This window comes from Zingiber officinale, chromosome 6A, assembly GCF_018446385.1.
Source record: "Zingiber officinale cultivar Zhangliang chromosome 6A, Zo_v1.1, whole genome shotgun sequence".
Taxonomy (NCBI): Eukaryota; Viridiplantae; Streptophyta; class Magnoliopsida; order Zingiberales; family Zingiberaceae; genus Zingiber; species Zingiber officinale.
In genome coordinates this window covers 72,623,441-72,641,732 of record NC_055997.1, presented here as the reverse complement: position 1 = coordinate 72,641,732, position 18,292 = coordinate 72,623,441, and the positions used below count along the sequence as shown (strand labels likewise).

Here is an 18,292-nt window from a genome sequence, read left to right as displayed (position 1 = left end):
TTAATTTCCTCCCTTCTTCTCCTTTGAATCTCTTCTAATTAAATTAGAAAAGTTTATTATCCAATTAAAATTTTAATTTTATCAATATCATCATTCATCAATATATAAACTTACAACAGAAGTTACGTACTTATCTATATTTTTTCTTGGTGGCAATATTCAATATTGATTTTAATATTGTATTGGAGTCAATATTTTATGATTTTTCTTATAGATTTGAAAGAGTTTAAATAAATCATCCCAATTTTAATCATCATAGAATAGATTATATCGATTGCTTCAAGAACAAACCGAGCTTTATTGTTCTTTAACTATTATTTTCACTGCTTGTATTTGTTTCATTGTTAGCTTTATTGTTGGTTTTGTTTATTTTCTTTTTATACTTAAAATTTGCAGTATAAACATGTTTCTAAAAAAATATCAATCTTGGATTCAGAGAAGAAACAAAAGAAAAAGAGTGGAATAGATTATTAAAACTCACAAAGGTGTTCTTCGTAAGTTTTTTAAAGCTAACTCTTCAATTGAAGATTCAATTGATGAATTACAAGAAGAAACTCAAGAAGAACTAAATGATTACGCAACAAATGAGCAACAATCGAGTAATCAATAAAAATTAAATGATCATGCAATCGATGAGCGGAAAGAATTGAGAGAAAATGATGATCATAATCATGCAACGAATGAGCAGGAAGAATTGAGAGAAAATGATGATAATGATTTGAATGTAAATGACTTGACAATTTTATGTATCGAAAATGAGGTGTTAGAAAAACTTCATTTTGAATACCTTACTGATAATTTTGCTTCTCAAAATACTAGAAGATATAGAATTTTTTAATAATTATTTCATACTTTTTTTTGTATTTGTAGGTATTACATCTTTTGGAGAAACTAGGAAACATATTTTGTATGGTGTTGCACTTTTTGAAGAATCTTGAGAAATATATTTTGTTTGGAGTTTACCATATTTTAAATGTAATATATTGATATTCAAGTTTTTCTATTAAATTATATTTAAATTATATGTTAGTAATTTTTTTTCTATAGAGGTCACTATATATATATATATATATATATATATATATATATATATATATATATATATATATATATATATATATATAAAAGAATTTAGTATGCTACCCATCTTATGCAACCCACCTTGTGTCTACATAGTGTAATTGATTTTTTTTTTTAAAGTTTTTGTTAAGCTCTCATTTATTCCAATCAAATTTTATCTTTAGAGTTTAATGATTGGATTATAATATTAAGTAAAAAAAATCAAATCGAAAACAAATTTTAGGTTGGCACGAGGTGTGCAGCGTAAGGTGGACAACATATCAAAAATTTTATATTAATGATTAATCAGGTTGGGTAACATCGAGCAGGGGTAACCGGCCAGATTTGATGAAAGTTTTCCACCGGTCACTAGGATAAATAGGGAAGTACTCACGACGAGCAGCCCAGAAGCCTAGCATCTTTTAGTTGTAAATGTCATTTCGAGAAAGAATCCCTGCAAATACGCTATAGCTGAGAATTGAACTGTGGGTGACTGGAAGACAATTAGACGCCCTTACCACTGCACCATAGTCCTAGGCGCTATATATATATACACATATGAATGTCCCTGAATGGAAACCAAGGATGCCCTAGTCCGCCGCAGTGGACATAAATATTAAAGTGTAGTGAATGCCAAACCCTCTCTGTGAATCTTCTCAAGGAGAAGACTGAAGAAATCCTGGCACAGACCTAATTACAATTGCAGTCCTAAACAAGTATTTCTGGTTTACTATTAACTATAACATAGAAGCAGCCATTACTCATCTTCAAATGCTAATCTAAGAATATTCACCCCAAGTTGAATACATTGAATAAGAAATTGGCTAAGGGGAGCTAGATTAAGAGAAGAAACGAATGATTTCTGGTTTACTATTAGGTGTGCAAAAACATAAATTAGATCAAAGGGAAGAGTGGAAGAAGAAGAAGAAGAAGATGACCAGAGCAAGATTTGTGGATATGCTTTCTGATTATAAACAATGTAAAAAGTTTACAATCGCACATTAACAATAGGACGTCGAGAATATAGTAGAGAAGGTAAAGGAGATAAACAAATTTCTACTGCATTATGCATAGCCTCTTAGCTGGGTACATATTCAATTGTTGTTTTTGCTCATAATAGATTTAGCATTCTGGAACACAAAATGGATTTGGTTTGCCATGAGATAAGATATCTCCAATTATATGGATTTTGTACTGAGAAAGGATCAGGGGCGGATGTACCGGGGGGGGCGGCGTCGGCGGTCGCCCCCCCTTGCTGGCAGACCAAAAAAAAAAAAAATCAGAGTGCTTCATCGTGGCGTAGAAAAAATTGCAATCAAAGCAGCCAGCAGGAGACGGGGAAAACGAAGAGACGAAGAAGAACAGTTCATTTGATTAATTGTGGACCACGTGTCCAGTTTGACACAATCACGTATTCACGTGTCCACTTTGTCATATTTCCATTCCATATATAATTTATATAAAGGTTTATTTTTATATTTATTTAATTGTTTTTATCTCTCCTCCTCTGTTTGTTTTGTTTCCGCCGCCGCTCACCCTTTATCTCTTCATATTTTTATTTTCCATTCCACTTTAACCTTGTGATCTTGGTGTTGCCCTTTGTTTCTTCTCGCTGCTGAGCACCAACCAAAACGGCAAAGCCGGAAAGTCCTACGCCAAAGGTTTTTTTTTCCTCTCTTCCGAGTTCCGATCAAAGCGGCAAAGCGCCAAAGCTCAAAGGTGAAGTCTTCAACGGTTCAGCCTTCAGGTAAGTGGATTTTATTTTATTTTATACCTGAATTTTATTTTATTTTTTTAATAATTATTTGATTATTTCTTGATTACCATGTATGATACAATTAATAATTTAAAATTTTAATTGTTTAAATATTTAGTTGCTTTTTATCACCTCTCTTGTTAAATGGTTCACATTATTTTATGTTGATAATTTTTTCCCATACATTATTATTTGTAGAAAATGTTGAGATATTTTGCAAAGAGACCTAGGAGTTCAATTGAATCGTCTAGTGTTCCGGATGAAGAGTCTACTCCTGCACCACAACCACCACCACCTCCTCCTCCACAAATTTTATTTGAAAATATTGAAAATCTGAGTAGTGAAGTAGAAATTGTTGCTGATCCTGGTTTACGAAAATTGATTGAAGAGTATGATGTTGGTGCTAGAGATCGTATTCGAAAAGAATATGTTGCTATAGGCCCTTGTCAACCTCGAGGCCATAATTTTCCAAGAAAAAAAATGGGTAAAGATAATAGATGTTTCAGAGAGGTTTGGTTTAAAGACCGTGATTGGTTGGAGTATAGTGTTTCAAAGGATGCGACCTTTTGTTTACGGTGTTATCTTTTTAGACCTAGTAATATAGGGTTTGGAGGAGATGATGTGTTTACGAGATCTGGTTTCATAAATTGGAAAAAAGCAATTGAAAAATTCAATGAGCATGTAGGTGGAGTTGGTAGTGCGCACAATGAGGCAAGGATACAGTTTGAGGGTTTCAAGAATCAAAGACAAAGTGTGGAGTATTCATTTTCATCGGGGAAACATGAGCTTGAAGTTGCTTATCGCAAACGCTTGACTTCCATTTTAAAAGTAATTCGATTTTTGTTGTTACAAGGATTACCTTTTCGGGGACATGATGAGTCTTCGACATCATCCAATAGAGGAAATTTTTTAGAATTGCTCAAATGGTATAGTTCAGAGTGTCCAGAAGTTGCGGCAGTTGTTGGAATGAATGCACCTGGAAATAATCAAATGATTGCCCCAAAAATTCAAAAGCAATTGGTGAATGCTTGTGCAGTTGAGACCACAAATGTTATTCTAGCTGATCTTGGAGATAGATGGTTCACTTTACTACTTGATGAGGCTCGTGACTGTTTAGTGAAAGAGCAAATGGCAGTTGTTATTAGATATGTGAACAAGCATGGGGAGGTGATTGAACGATTTATGGCTGTAGTTCATGTTGCAACAACTACAGCTGCTTGTTTGAAGGAGGCAATCGACTCTTTATTTGCTAAGTATGGTTTATCAGTGGCGAGATTGACGGGTCAAGGATATGATGGTGCTTTAAATATGTCTGGAGAATTTAATGGCTTAAAGTCACTGATAATGAAAGAAAATCCGTATGCATTATATGTTCATTGTTTTGCTCATCAACTCCAGCTAGTGGTTGTAGTCGTTGCTCAAGCAAATCAATATGTTTGTGATTTCATGTGGATTGTTGGTTCGATTGTGAACACATCTGCATCATCTTGCAAAAGGGCCGACAAACTTCGACAACTTGAACATGATAGAAAAGTTAAACTTCTTGAAAGAGGAGAGATTAGTTCTGGTAGAGGACTAAACCAAGAAACTAGTCTAGCTAGACCTAGAGATACACGATGGGGGTCTCATCATTCAACTTTATGTCGTATTGAACAAATGTGGCCATCTGTTATAGAGGTTCTTCAAAATTTGATTGATGATGGTGATCATTCTTCTAAGGGTTTAAGTAGAACTTTGGTTGAAAGAATGGAGAGGTATGAATTTGTGTTTATTCTACTATTGATGAAACGTATATTGGCAATCACAAATCATTTGTCAACCGTTCTACAAGAGAAAGATCAAAATATTGTGAATGCGATGCGTTTGATCAATAATGTGAAATGCAAATTGCAAAAGTTGAGAGATTCTAGATGGGATATTTTACTTGAGGATGTGAAGAAGTTTTGTAACACTCATTCCATTGAAATAATTAATATGACAGATAACATCAACAACCGTAGTCGTTTGAAGAGAGATGGAAAAAATGTTAATTTTTATCACTACTACCATGTTGAAATCTTTTGTGAGGTAACTTCATAATTCTTTTTTTGTTTACCGTCAATTAAATTCTTTTAAACATTAACATATTTATTAATTTTTACTTTTGTTGTTTGATTTTTAAATTGTAGGTTATCGATATTATTCTACAGGAGATGGATAGTCGTTTCTCTGAAACAACTACAGATTTGTTGATTTATATGTCATGTCTTGATCCTAGAAACTCGTTCTCTAGATTTGATGTACAGAAGTTAGTGCGCCTGGCTCATTTTTATGAAGATGATTTTTCTTGGAATGAGCGTATGTTGGTTGAACAAGAGCTTGAAACATATATTGATGACGTCAGATCAGATGAACGGTTTGAAGGCATTTCAGATTTGGGAGCTCTTGCAAAGAAAATGATTGAAACAATGAAGAACCGTGTGTTTCCTTTGGTTTATCGGATGATTGAGCTAACCTTACTTCTTCCAGTTGCTACTGCAACTGTTGAAAGAGTGTTTTCGGCAATGAATATTGTCAAAACAGATTTGCGAAATAGGATTGGAGATGAATGGATGAATGATAGTTTGGTAGTATATATCGAGAAAGATGTTTTTAATACTGTCGACAATGAGCCAATTTTACAGCATTTTCAGAACATGGAGTCTCGAAGAATGCAATTGTCACGTATTCGTTAGTAGGTTGCTTTAAAATTTTAATATTATTGTACTAGTTTCTTTTCATAATATTGTACCTTTTTCTCCTGTATGCAAGTTATTTAATTTTTTTTTTAATTACATAGAAGTTATTAACTGTTCAAAAAAATTTCATCGCGCTTAAATCATGGTCGCCCCTCCATGATTGAATTCCTGGATCCGCCACTGGAAAGGATCACTATCAGTCGAGTATGATTCATGATCATCAATAGAAGAACTTTCTTGCATATAAATTAGATGACTGGCGCAGGAACAACTTGCTATCGGAAAAATGGATAATCAGAGATATATAAACGGGAGGAAAAAAAAACCAAAAATAAATAAAAATGAAGACTGATGGTTTTTTGTTTTCCCCTTCTCATTTGAACTCATACTCTGACATCCCTATGGCAGGTTCTTTTTCCAACAACAACTATAAGATCATTTTAGAATCTGCATGTAGATTAGTAGCATCCATCATGAAGTTTCTATCTTTGATAATGAACAATGATAACCAACTTTTATGAGGCGATAGGATATCTTTGCTTATTTTCTGAACTATGAACCACAACAATGGTAGGTAAGCTTTAACCATTCATTTTGATTTTCAACACCTGCTGACCAGTAGTCAGAAAGGACCAGGTGAATGCCCCCCTGCATTATAAACACCCATTAGTCGGCAGTCTCGATAGAACATATGTTGTATACCAATGCGGGATGACAAAATGAATGTTTTGGTTAATAAACGGGAAACTTATAAAAGTAAGTGGATTTCTTTCCTCTTCAGGACGGGAAAGTGTCTCATAATTTGATGGAAGAATCTAATACAATGGCTATAAAAATATAATAATGTTAACTGCACAATAATCTCATTTGATGCCCACTTATATTGAGAAAAAGAATTATTATGTGCTTTTTTTTGCAACAGTTTGCAAGTTTCACATTTGATGCCCAGTTATATTAAGCAAAAGAATTAAGTTTCAGTTTTCACATGACCATTATTTGCAAATACAATTTATTTAGCAGAAACAACAAAAAAACCATAAAAAATGCGTCTGCCGGGAGTCGAATCCGGGTCTATTGCTTGGAAGGCAATTATCCTAACCGTTGGACTACAAACGCCAGAGAGCGACAGTGTTTTAATAAATTTATAAAAGTAAAACTTAAATTAACAACCCAAAGATTTTTCAATAGTTAAAGATACGCACATTTGTATTTTTTTTTTTTTTTTTGGATTGTTATATTAGATATTTGATATAGGGATAGGGGTGAGGGAAAACGCACAATATACGTGCATATTATTGGGAAGTTTAACCATGGTTGATTAAGAAGAATTTATTTTTGTAATAAGACAATTGAACGATACTCAGGAAGGAGACGAACAAACAAACAAAATGCTATTGACTACTAATAAAAGGGTATAGATTCCTAACAAAAACATATACTTAAATCTTACCAAGCAAATTAAATAGCTCTCTTGATCATCCGAAGAACTCAGAGAACCACAATCCGAGCTTCAATCTGTTTGTATGGTTACGGAAGGTTGTTAATAGATTTTAAATGTGGCAAATTTGTAATAAAGATTAAAACAAACGTTGCAACGAATACAAGGGTTCGAACAATGAAGTACTTAAAAAAATGATTGAGGGAGGGCATGTATGAAAAGAAATGGAAGCAGAGTGTGAGCAAGAGGTTATCTGAGATATCAACGTAGAGCCACTCCTGCGATGTCACTTGTTAATGTGAAACAGAATTGAAGCAACAAAAATGAACTAAGCAAGTGTCACCGAGCATGTCATTGGGTGAGAAGTACTCCCAGGTTCAACCATTTGAGGGATAGGGGATCCGTGTGTCAGGCAACAAAAATTATTTTCCATCTAATACACTCTAACCTCACCAAGGAACATCAAACTTTGAACCATCTTAAAATTTAAGCTCGCCCAGCTCCACTTTAACGCGGTATTTTATTACGTCGCTATACTGATACAGCAAAATGATATTTTGAAATTTTCAGAGGTGATCTTCCGAGTCAGAGTTACTTTCATATTCTCTGATTGATAAGGGTTGGAAACCCTTGGGAAGCTTTTCGGCCAATATTTCCTGAGAGAAAGGCAAACTGGGTTGTTCAGGTATTTCCAGAAGAACTAGAGCCTTTCCTCACTTTGGATCCCTTGGCGGTGAATTCTGGGCTGAAGAAGCTTGCGACTGCTCAGTTTTGGTGGAGCCTTCTCTTGGCGATCAGTGGTAAGCAATCGGGGACAGGGGCATGAGAGGCAGGTTGTTTAGCCGTAGCGATGATTGGTTGGACTGAGCTGGAGGAGGGGCTTGGGGGAACCTAGTGAGTCCTTCCACTCGGGTTCTTCGCTTAGTGGGCCGACCCAATATTGATACATCCGGGTCGTTCGGCAGAGGGTACCCGACTGCTACTTGTTGTTACTGTACCAATTTTTTTGCTCGAGCGGTCACCAGTAATTTTAAACCTTCTTGTGATAAAGTGACAGTGATGAGCCATCCAAGTTCTTCCTTTTTCAAGTTTTAGATTCAAGTAAAGTTTCTACAGATGACGTCAAATTTGATCCTATTTCAAATTAAGGAAAATGGAGCCCTGGGAACGTGGCATCGAGGTGGCTATAATATTGATGTTGTGAAGACCTTGAAAAGGAAAGGGTCAGTGGCCAAGTAAGTCGGGAGTTGGGGATCTTAGACCTACGTGCACCATAGAGAAAGTCAATAGGAATGTTAGAACGAGAACCAGGGAGTAGGTCCCTAGTGTAGGTACTCCGACGCTCAAATCAAAGTCGTAGCTAAGTGAAAAATGCAATAAGAAGATGAATAGTAGAATCATAATGTAGATGCGTGTGTGCGAGCGTAGCGTTCTTGACTAACGAAGAGGACACCTTTTTATACTGACTCTCATACTCTTAACCTTCGCAATAATGAGGTGTCAGAGAATATCTGGTGTCAAAGTATGTTGGGCGGTGGAGATGTATGGTAGCCTCCTAATGGTTGGAAGAAGATTCTATTACATGTATATTTTAAAATAATGGAATATTCTTTGAAGAGTAACTATTATTCTCTGATAATGTTATCTCCTACAAGGAGTCTAACCGACACTAGGGTCGATCAGCTGTATGCTGAAAATCATGCTCATGAAGAGTGGGGAGCTGAGCTCCGAAGGTCCGACTAAGCGGAGTGTCCAGTTGACTGTAACACATGGATCAATACTGAGATAATCAGAGGGACTTTGGGATTTGATCGGCAAGAGAGTTCGGTTGGACTGTCCGCTTGGTCAGACTATTCGGGTGACCCTTCAACCATTGTTCTCCCCTTAACTTTGACCTCCACGTCAGCCGACCTTCTTGACTTTGTCCATATCTTCAATGGATCCTAACTTATTTGTCGTATCAGTTATCATTTGGATGCTCATCATAGAACTGAACAACAAAGGAAGTTGATTCGAAATTGCATTGCCAACACTACAAAACTTGTTTTTTTATCACTACAACTGATTTGATTTTTCATAGCGCAACATCAACGACAAACATTAAAAACATGTCATTAATATTATTATTTATGGTGCGTCAATTCATGTGCACTATTAATATTATTATTTTTATACCAACGACGATGTATAAAGAGCACATGCTATTAATTAATATTTTTACAATGGATAAGTAGGGCAGTAAACAAGCAGAGTCGAGCCGAGGTTTAGAATGTTTAAGCTTTTTTGATAAGGTAACAAAGCCGAGCCGAGTTTAAAAATGAACCAAACTTTTGAAATGAGTGTTCAAGCTTGACTTAGTTTATTTTTTATGAGCTTGAGCTTATTTGAAGTTTGGTTTAAACTTGGTTCGTTTAGATATTATCAAGCTCTCAATTCAAGATTGGCTTGAGTTTGGTTTGAGCTTGGCTTGAGATTGGTTCGAGCTTGGCTTGAGCTTGGTTCGTTTAGATATTATCAAGCTCTCAATTCAAGCTTGTTTAATTGTTTGAAATTTTAAGTTGTTTGATTAGTTATTGACCTTGATAATTTACATTTATTTATTTTATTTTATTATTTATTTAGCATATTGAAAAAAGTTTTATTAATGAATATGGTTCGTGAATATTGTTCATGAACGTTGTTCACGAATGTTATTCACGAACGTTAACGAGCTGAACGTATATGTGTTTAAGCTTGTTTGTTTAATTTAACGAGTTGTTTAACCTTGTTTGTTTAATTAATCTTATGTATATTGAACAAACATAAACAAACTCTTATCGATAACATGAATAAACTCTTATATATCAAGTTGAATAACTTATTCACGAACACTTACTTCATTTATAGCCCTATAAATAAGATACTTGTTAAAACTTAATATTAATCGTGCATAAAGTGTGCTATTAATTTTCTAAAATTTTAGAGATTTTCACCGTGAGCGATCCCCATATCACCTGTTTATTTTATTTTACCCAAAACTTTCCCATATCCCCATATGAATAATTATTTCTTATAAATTTAAAATAACTTCTTTACGAGAATAAACTTATTTTTACTGTCAAATATAAAAAAAAATATTTTATGTGAATTCATAAAAAAAAAAATGCTTCCAGACAAGCTATGTATATATATATCTTACTATTTTATTAAAAATCTCTCCCCTTTACTAACTAACTTTGGTGAAGTCTAAAATGTATTTGCGTTAATGTCTTTTTTTCTATTCACACTAAAAATAATTCTAAGGTTTATTAGTAATTTCACAAGCGAAACAATCAGTGATCTAGAGTTCGAGACTCAACTATAGTGTATTATTATGAATTTTTCTGATCATTAATTTTTTGTTGTTTTGTATAAAAAAAATATAGTTCTCTTTAGTCTCATATCTTAGAATTGACAACACAATGATCAAATAAGCTTTTATAAATATTTTAGACCGACGATGTTAAAAAAATAGACTTTTCTTAGTTTTTTTTACTAAGACAAGTATAATATTAAAATAAAATAATTTTTTTATAAGGAAGCCCGTTATATAATAGTTTGTTGCTAGGATTCTCTAGCGTCACTATTGTCACTATTGCATGGGTCTGGGTCTGACGTTAAGGGTGACACTAGAAAATTCAAACAATTTGAAATGAATAAACCTCTTGTTCTCTAAACAAAATAGTTATAAAATAGAAATCACTTCAATCACCATTTTATTAAATAAAATAATCTTCCAGAGCAAACTTTTATAAAGACTAAGGGTGCGTTTGATATGTACGTTTTTTATTTTCATTTTCTGAAAAACGTACATTTTCTAAAAAACAGAAAATGATTTTTTGTCATTCTCTGTTTTTCTAGAAAACGCTATATATTTTTTTTAGAAAATAGACACAAAAAACGCAAACCAAACACATTTTTCAAAAAATCCGCGTTTTTCAGAAAATGAAAATGAAAAACACGCGTACCAAAGACACCCTAAAAGTTTTCAAAATTAAATTCTTAATCTGTGCTATATTTAACAATTTGTATTTAATAATAAATTGTCAAAATAAATTATAGCAACAAACACTTAACTATTATATTTACATTTTATATATTTGAATTTATTATACTTCACCAAATAGGTTTTGAATTTTGTTGCATTAAGCATGTTTTTGTATTTATATGATGTTTATTGGTGATCTGATAACCAACTCAAAGTCCGATATGATTCAGGGTGGCAAAAGAACCTAGGTTGGATGAAAATTTGGTAAATATGACGAGAAGCAATCCAAGTTGGACCATGCTCATCCCTATCATATTATTGGGAATTTTAACCATGGTTGATTAGGAATATTTTTGTTGTTGTTGTAATAAGACAATTGAACGATACTCAGGAAGGAGACGAACAAACAGGCAAAATGCTATTGACTACTAATAAAAGGGTATAGATTCCTAACAAAAACATTTACTTAAATCTTACCAAGCAAATAGCTCTCTTGATCATCCGAAGAACTCAGAGAACTACAATCCGAGCTTCAATCTGTTTGTATGGTTACGGAAGGTTGTTAATAGATTTTAAATGTGGCAAATTTGTAATAAAGATTAAAACAAACGTTGCAACAAATACAAGGGTTCGAACAATGAAGTACTAAAAAAAATTATTGATGGAGGGCATGTATGAAAAGAAATGGAAGCATAGTGTGAGCAAGAGGTTATCTGAGATATCAACATAGGGCCACTCCTGAGATGCCACTTGTTAATGTGAACAGAATTGAAGCAACAGAAAAGAACTAGACTCGGCAAGTGTCACCGAGCATGTCATTGGGTGAGAAGTACTGCCAGGGTCAACCATTTGAGGGATAGGGGATCCGAGTGTAAGGCAACAAAAATTATTTTCCATCTAGTACACGCTAACCTCACCAAGGAACATCAAACTTTGGACCATCTTAAAATGTAAGTTCGCTTAGCTCCACTTTAACACGGTATTTTATTACGTTGCTATAATAATACAGCAGAATAATGTTTTGAAATTTTCAGAGATGATCTTCCGAGTTGGAGTTACTTTCATGTTCTCCGATTGACAAGGGTTGGAAACCCTTGGGAAGCTTTTCGGCCAATAATTCCTGAGAGAAAGATAAACTGGGTTGTTCAGATATTTCCAGAAGAACCAGAGCCTTTCCTCACTTTGGGTACCTTGGGGGCGAATTCTCGGCCGAAGAAGCTTGCGACTACTCAATTTTGGTGGAGCCTTCTCCTAGCGCTCGATCGGGAACATGGGCATCAGAGGCAGGTTGTTTAGCCGTAGCAGTGATTGGTTGGACCCGGCTGGAGGAGGGGCTTGGGGGAAACAAGTCGGTCCTTCCACTCGGGTTCTTCGCTTAGTAGGTGGGCCCAACATTGATACATCCGGGTTGTTCGGCAGAGGGTACCCGGCTGCTGCTTATTGTTGATGTACCAGTTTTTTGTGCTCGAGCGGTCATCAATAATTTTAAACATTCTTGCGACAAAGTTATGATGGTGAGTCATCCAACTTCTTCCTTTTTCAAGTTTTAGATTTAGGTAAAGTTTATATAGACGACATCAAATTTGATCCTATCTAAAACTAGGGAAAATGGAGCGTTGGGACAGTGGCGTCAAGGTGGCTCTAATATTGATGTTGTGAAGACCTTGAAAAGGAAAGGGTGAGTGGCCAAGTAAGTCTGGAGCTAGAGATCACAAACCTGCATCCACCATAGATAAAGTTAACAGGAATGTTAGAACGAGAACCAGGGAGGGTGTCTCTGGCATAGACACTCCAACGCTCAAGTCAAAACCGTAGCCAAGCGAAAAATGCAATAAGGAAGAAGAATAGTAGAATCATAATGTTGATGCGTGTGTGTGTGCGTAGCGTAGCGTCTTTGACTAACAAAGAGGACACCTTTTTATACTGACCCCCATACTCATAACCTTTGCAATAATGAGGTGTCAGAGTATGTTGGGCGTTGGAGATGCACGATAGCCTCCTAATGGTTGGAAGAAGGTTCTATTGCATGTATATTTTAAAATAATGAAATATTCTATGAAGAGTAGCTATTATTCTTTGACATGTTATTATCTTCTCTGACAATGTTATCACCTACAAGAAGTCTGACCGACACTGGGATTGATCGACTGTATGCTGGAAATCATGCTCATGAAGAGTAGGGAGTTAAGCTCCGAACGTCCGACCGAGTGGAGTGTCCGGTTGGCTGTAACACATGGATCGATACTGAGATAATCAAAGGGACTTTGGGATTCGATCAGCAAGAGAGTTCGGTTGGACTGTCCACTTGGCCGGACTGTCCGGGTGCCCCTTCGATCATTGTTCTCCCCTTAACTTTGACCTCCACTTCAGTCGACCTTCTTGACTTTGACCCTATCTTTGGTGGATCCTAACTTATTCGCCATATTAGTTATCAGCTGGATGCTCATCATAGAAGTGAACAACAAAGGAAGTTGATTCGAAATTGCATTGCCAACTCTGCAAAACTTGGTTTTTTATCACTACAACCAATTTGATTTTTCATAGCACAACATCAACGACATACATTAAAAGCATGCCATTAATATTATTATTTAATGTGCGTCAATTCATGTGCGCTATTAATATTATTATGTTTATACCAATGACAATGTATAAAGAACACATGCTATTAATTAATATTTTTACAATGGATAAGTAGGGTTGTAAACGAGCCGAGCTTTAGAATGTTCAAGTTTGTTTGATAAGGTAACCGAACCGAGCTGAGCCGAGCTTAAAAATGAACCAAGCTTTTGAAATGAGTGTTCAAGCTTGGCTTGACTTATTTTTTATAAGTTTGAACTTGTTTGAAGCTTAGCTTGAGCTTGGTTCATTTAGATGTTATCAAGCTCTCAATTCAAGCTTGGCTTAAGTTTGGTTCAAGGTTCATTCGTTTAGATGTTATCGAGCTCTCAACTCAAGCTTGTTTGATTATTTGAAACTTTAAGTTGTTTGATTGATTATTGACCTTGATAATTAAAATTTATTTATTTTATTTTATTGTTTATTTAGCATATTGAAAAAATTTTATTAATGAATATGGTTTGTGAATATTGTTTATGAACATTATTCATCAACAATATTCGTGAATGTTGTTCACGAACGTTAACGAGCTGAACACATATGTGTTCAAGCTTGTTTGTTTAATTAATCTTGTGTATACACTATAAAAAAATCACTGTTTTGGGACAAATTCTAGGATGAATTTGTAAATTATTTTGGTTGCAAAATTTTTGGGACAAAATCTGCGACGAAAAAATTTTCGTCCCAAAATTCTTGTTGCCAACTTGGCAACAAATTTGGGAACAAAATTAGCGACAAATAGTATCTTTGTCGCAAAATTCATCGCCAAGTTTGCAACAAAAACAATATCCATCGCAAATTGCTACAAAATTGGGGACGAATTCGGTGACAATTTAAATTTTGTCGCCAAATTCGTTGCAAATTCTGCAACAAAAATAATATTCGTCGCAAAATTATCTTTAACAATGAAAGTAACTCTTGCAACGAAAATAACTCTTGTGACAAATAATATTTGGTTGCAGAATTTGCAACGAATTTGGTGATGAAAATAATAATATAAAAAATTTGTGATTTGTGATAAATTAATTTTTATTCCAAATTTGCAACAACTTTGACGACGAAAATAATATCAAAAATATTTATGATCTATGATAAATTATTTTCGTCCCAAAATCCGTACCAATTCTGGGACGAAACCATGGATTCGTCCTAGAATCTGGGACAAAACCACAGATTCATCCCAGAATCTGGGACGAATCTGTGAATTTGTCCTAGAATCTGGGATTAATCTGTGAATTCGTCCTAGAATTTGAGACGAATCTATGAATTTGTTCTAGATTTTGGAACAAAACTATGTATTCGTCCCAGAATTGAGACAAAAAGTAATTTGTCGCAAAATTATCGATACACAATAAATTACGATAATTTGGCGACAAAATTTTTTGTCATCAAATTTGTCCCTAAATCCCATGAATTCTAGCAGAATAAATTTGTTTATGTAATTTCCAATCCAATACATATAAACCTATGTACAACAAAATTAAATATCAGATCATAAACACTCAACACATCCTAATTAACATTACAACATCCAATTTAACATATATACACATCTATTAATATTTAAAATCAATTTTACAGTAATGCAAATCTAAAGTTCTCAAAAAGTTATACAAGAACTTTCTTCTTAAGACTCCAAGAACTTATACAGGTTCAATAGTCCAAAAAGTAATAAAAATCCAACACCTCCTTAAAGTTATACAAGTTTTTTCAAAATAAATAATACATACATAAACTCTTCTTCTTCTTCTACAAACTGTCTTCTTCATTAAATCTTCTTTTCTTGCATAAAAATACACATACAAACAGATCATTTCTAACAAGAAAGATAATTACTTAAATTATAAAGTTAGAGTGATAACAAATAATTTAACATGATGAATTTGAATGCATTTGTCATCAATATGTTATTTTTTCTGTCCTTATGGTTCATATACAAAAGTGAAACGTTAATTTTTTTAATTTATAACTACTGATGACTATGTATGTCAAAAAATATTTCCATCTATAAGTCTCAAGCTTCAGCATTAGAATCACATGCTTCTCCCAATTGCAAGGTGCTTGTTGCTACTCCTGCAAACACTACTGCTCTTATACTGAAAGAGTTTGCTCCATCTATTCCAGCAAAGAAAATCATTTGAACGGAAAATAGTTATTATGATGTGGGCACACTGTCTCTATACTAGAACAAATCTCTATCCGACTTTATTTCTTACACTTTGCATCCACAAGTCCTACACAAGAAAGTGTGATTTCGAGGATTCTTGTATCAAGCATAAAGGAATCATTTTTTTTTCTTAAATAAGTAATGTTTTTAGCAGGCTTTAAATCCAGGAGTATTTTTAAACAATAATTCTACTCTACAATTCTTGCCAAGCACCACTATGCTTGCAAGTCTTGCAATTCAACATCTTTCTCTCCACTAGCTATAAGTATCCTAAATATGTTACAACCTATTTCACCACGTTCAATTGTAACTACAAATTACCTCAATATGATACTACATATTTCACCACATAAAATTATAACTACAAGTATCCTAAATATGATACAACCTATTTCACTACATCAAATTGTAACTACAAATATCCTAAATATGATACAACCTATTTCACTACATCAAATTGTAGCTACAAAAATCCTATTAGGTTTAATCTGACATGGAGAGAAATTAGAGAATGGGGTGCTTTCCTAAAATTCTTATCATATAAAAATATCTCAAATGATGAAAACACAAAATAGTCAAGATCAATTAGGTGGTACTAGACTTGCATTTAGTGCTCATGGTTACTTTGTTGCGAGTAAAACTCTAATCATAATTCAGAATTCTAGCTAATAATATAGTAGTTGTAATTTTCAACAAGTTTGTAAAAAGAAAGATGCCCTTATTTAACTCTTCCATTAATTCTTCAAAAGCAACTGATAAAATAAATAAATAAATCAATTACAAGTACAACATGTTCAACTAAGGGTGTGTTACTTAATACTTACTTTTTCTTCGACATAGATTTTTGGCTCACCAACCCTGCTAAAAACAAAATGACAATATTAATTAAAATTAAAAATGAAAAGGTTCGCAATCCATGAATTAATGGTGAAAACCACTAATTATAAGACAAATAACATTCATACGTAATTAAAATCATGATGAATCATCAGCACCATCGTCACGGTCGTCATTGCCATCATCACTGTCATCCGGAGGAATCTGACTTAGAGCGGAGCTCAACTGAAGATGTCACATGATCAAGTTTTATTGTCGGCTCAACTATCTCATTTCTTGATCCCTTTACGCCCTTTCTTCATCTCTTTACAATAATATTCCCTTCAGATTGCTAACCTCTTCAGTCAATGTGTCTACTTGGGCCATCAGTGCTGGTGTGGAAGAAGATGTACTAGCTATTCTTTGGGTTCTGCTCAAGTAACTCATCCCCAATATCCTTCCCCCTATTGATCCTCCACTGGCCTCCAGCCATAAATTAAAATTATTGCCAACAAAGGAATCAGACCCCTAAATATCGGCGCCAGCTTGTGAGCATGTCTGGGCTAACTCGAGCGCATCATATTTTTCCTGTTTTTTTAAAACACATGATATTGTTACTGCTTTTGCTCCAGCCCCACTCCAATCTTATCTTTTGTTGTAAAAGTGCGGGTGAAAGTATCTATAAAAGCAGGCTCCTTCCCCATCTCCCTAGTCTAAAAAACTCGAGTTACAAATAATAAAATAATTTGATATAGATAAAAAAAACTATTGAGAGAGTTCAAAAATTACCAATCTCCATTTATGCTCATCTATGTTAATGGAGCCTCCTACACATATCGCAGCGGAGTCGCCAAAATTGTAAGATTGATTCATTCTATTCTGGTTACTCCTTTGCTTACCCTCCTCCGTTGCCCCAAAGTTGGTGATTTTCTCCCAATTTTCATCAGTGATGAAGTTTGGCTTTTTTTCCCCCGACTCTTGGCATGATTCAGTACATGCTTGATGTGATCACCATATTTTTTTAAAATATTCTTTTGATCTCCATTTCGTCAGTGGGGACCCAATTATTTAGCCGCTGAAATGAAAAAAATAATTGATTATATATTCACTTTAAATTTGAATATAAACTGAAGTAAATATACCTTAAACTCGCTCCACCATAGTTCTTTTGTGGCCTGTAGAGTGCTTGAATATTTCATTGATTCTCCTCCCTAATGATTATTCATGATTTTATTGATTTCATGAATAACTTGTACAAAATTTTCAAACCTGCATTAAATTACAAACAAACAATGTTAATTAATTAAGATAGATAAAAAAAATAAAATAATTTATAGTACTTACGAATCTCCAATGGGGACTATAAAAGCTCTATTATTTCTGAACTCAGCAAATGAATTTCTTGCTGAGTTTGGAAGATCTATGGGGACTGGCGATGGTACCAGCGACGACGAATGCAAAGGCGCTAGAGAAGGTGCATGAGATGGTCCGCCTGATTAGGGGGGGGGCGTAGGATACTAGTAGGTGATGAATCTGTCTGATCCTGTTATCTCCGTCTACGTCCACCTCATCGAAACATATGCTGGGCTACCTCCGCTCTGACCCTTTCAATGACTGGCTCACCGACCGAGCCCTCTGCTATTTCAACCTCGCTATCGATGGGGTGCTCGACCAACTGAAGGGTCGCAGCCATATCCCTGCCACTCCGACCAAC

General features: G+C 34.5%; 1 protein-coding gene and 1 non-coding gene across 2 annotated transcripts; one reads left to right on the top strand and one right to left on the bottom strand.

Moving 5' to 3' along the window:
* The first annotated feature begins 3,781 nt into the window (after positions 1-3,781).
* On the top strand, positions 3,782-5,529 carry LOC121994920 (zinc finger MYM-type protein 1-like). The gene is made up of 2 exons (XM_042548799.1): positions 3,782-4,840; positions 4,984-5,529. The coding sequence occupies exons 1-2, from the start codon at positions 3,782-3,784 to the stop codon at positions 5,527-5,529; spliced, it is 1,605 nt and encodes a 534-aa protein (XP_042404733.1).
* Positions 5,530-6,576: 1,047 nt separating this feature from the next.
* On the bottom strand, positions 6,577-6,648 carry TRNAG-UCC. The gene has a single exon. It is a non-coding gene; the product is annotated as a tRNA-Gly (tRNA).
* Positions 6,649-18,292: the final 11,644 nt, after the last annotated feature.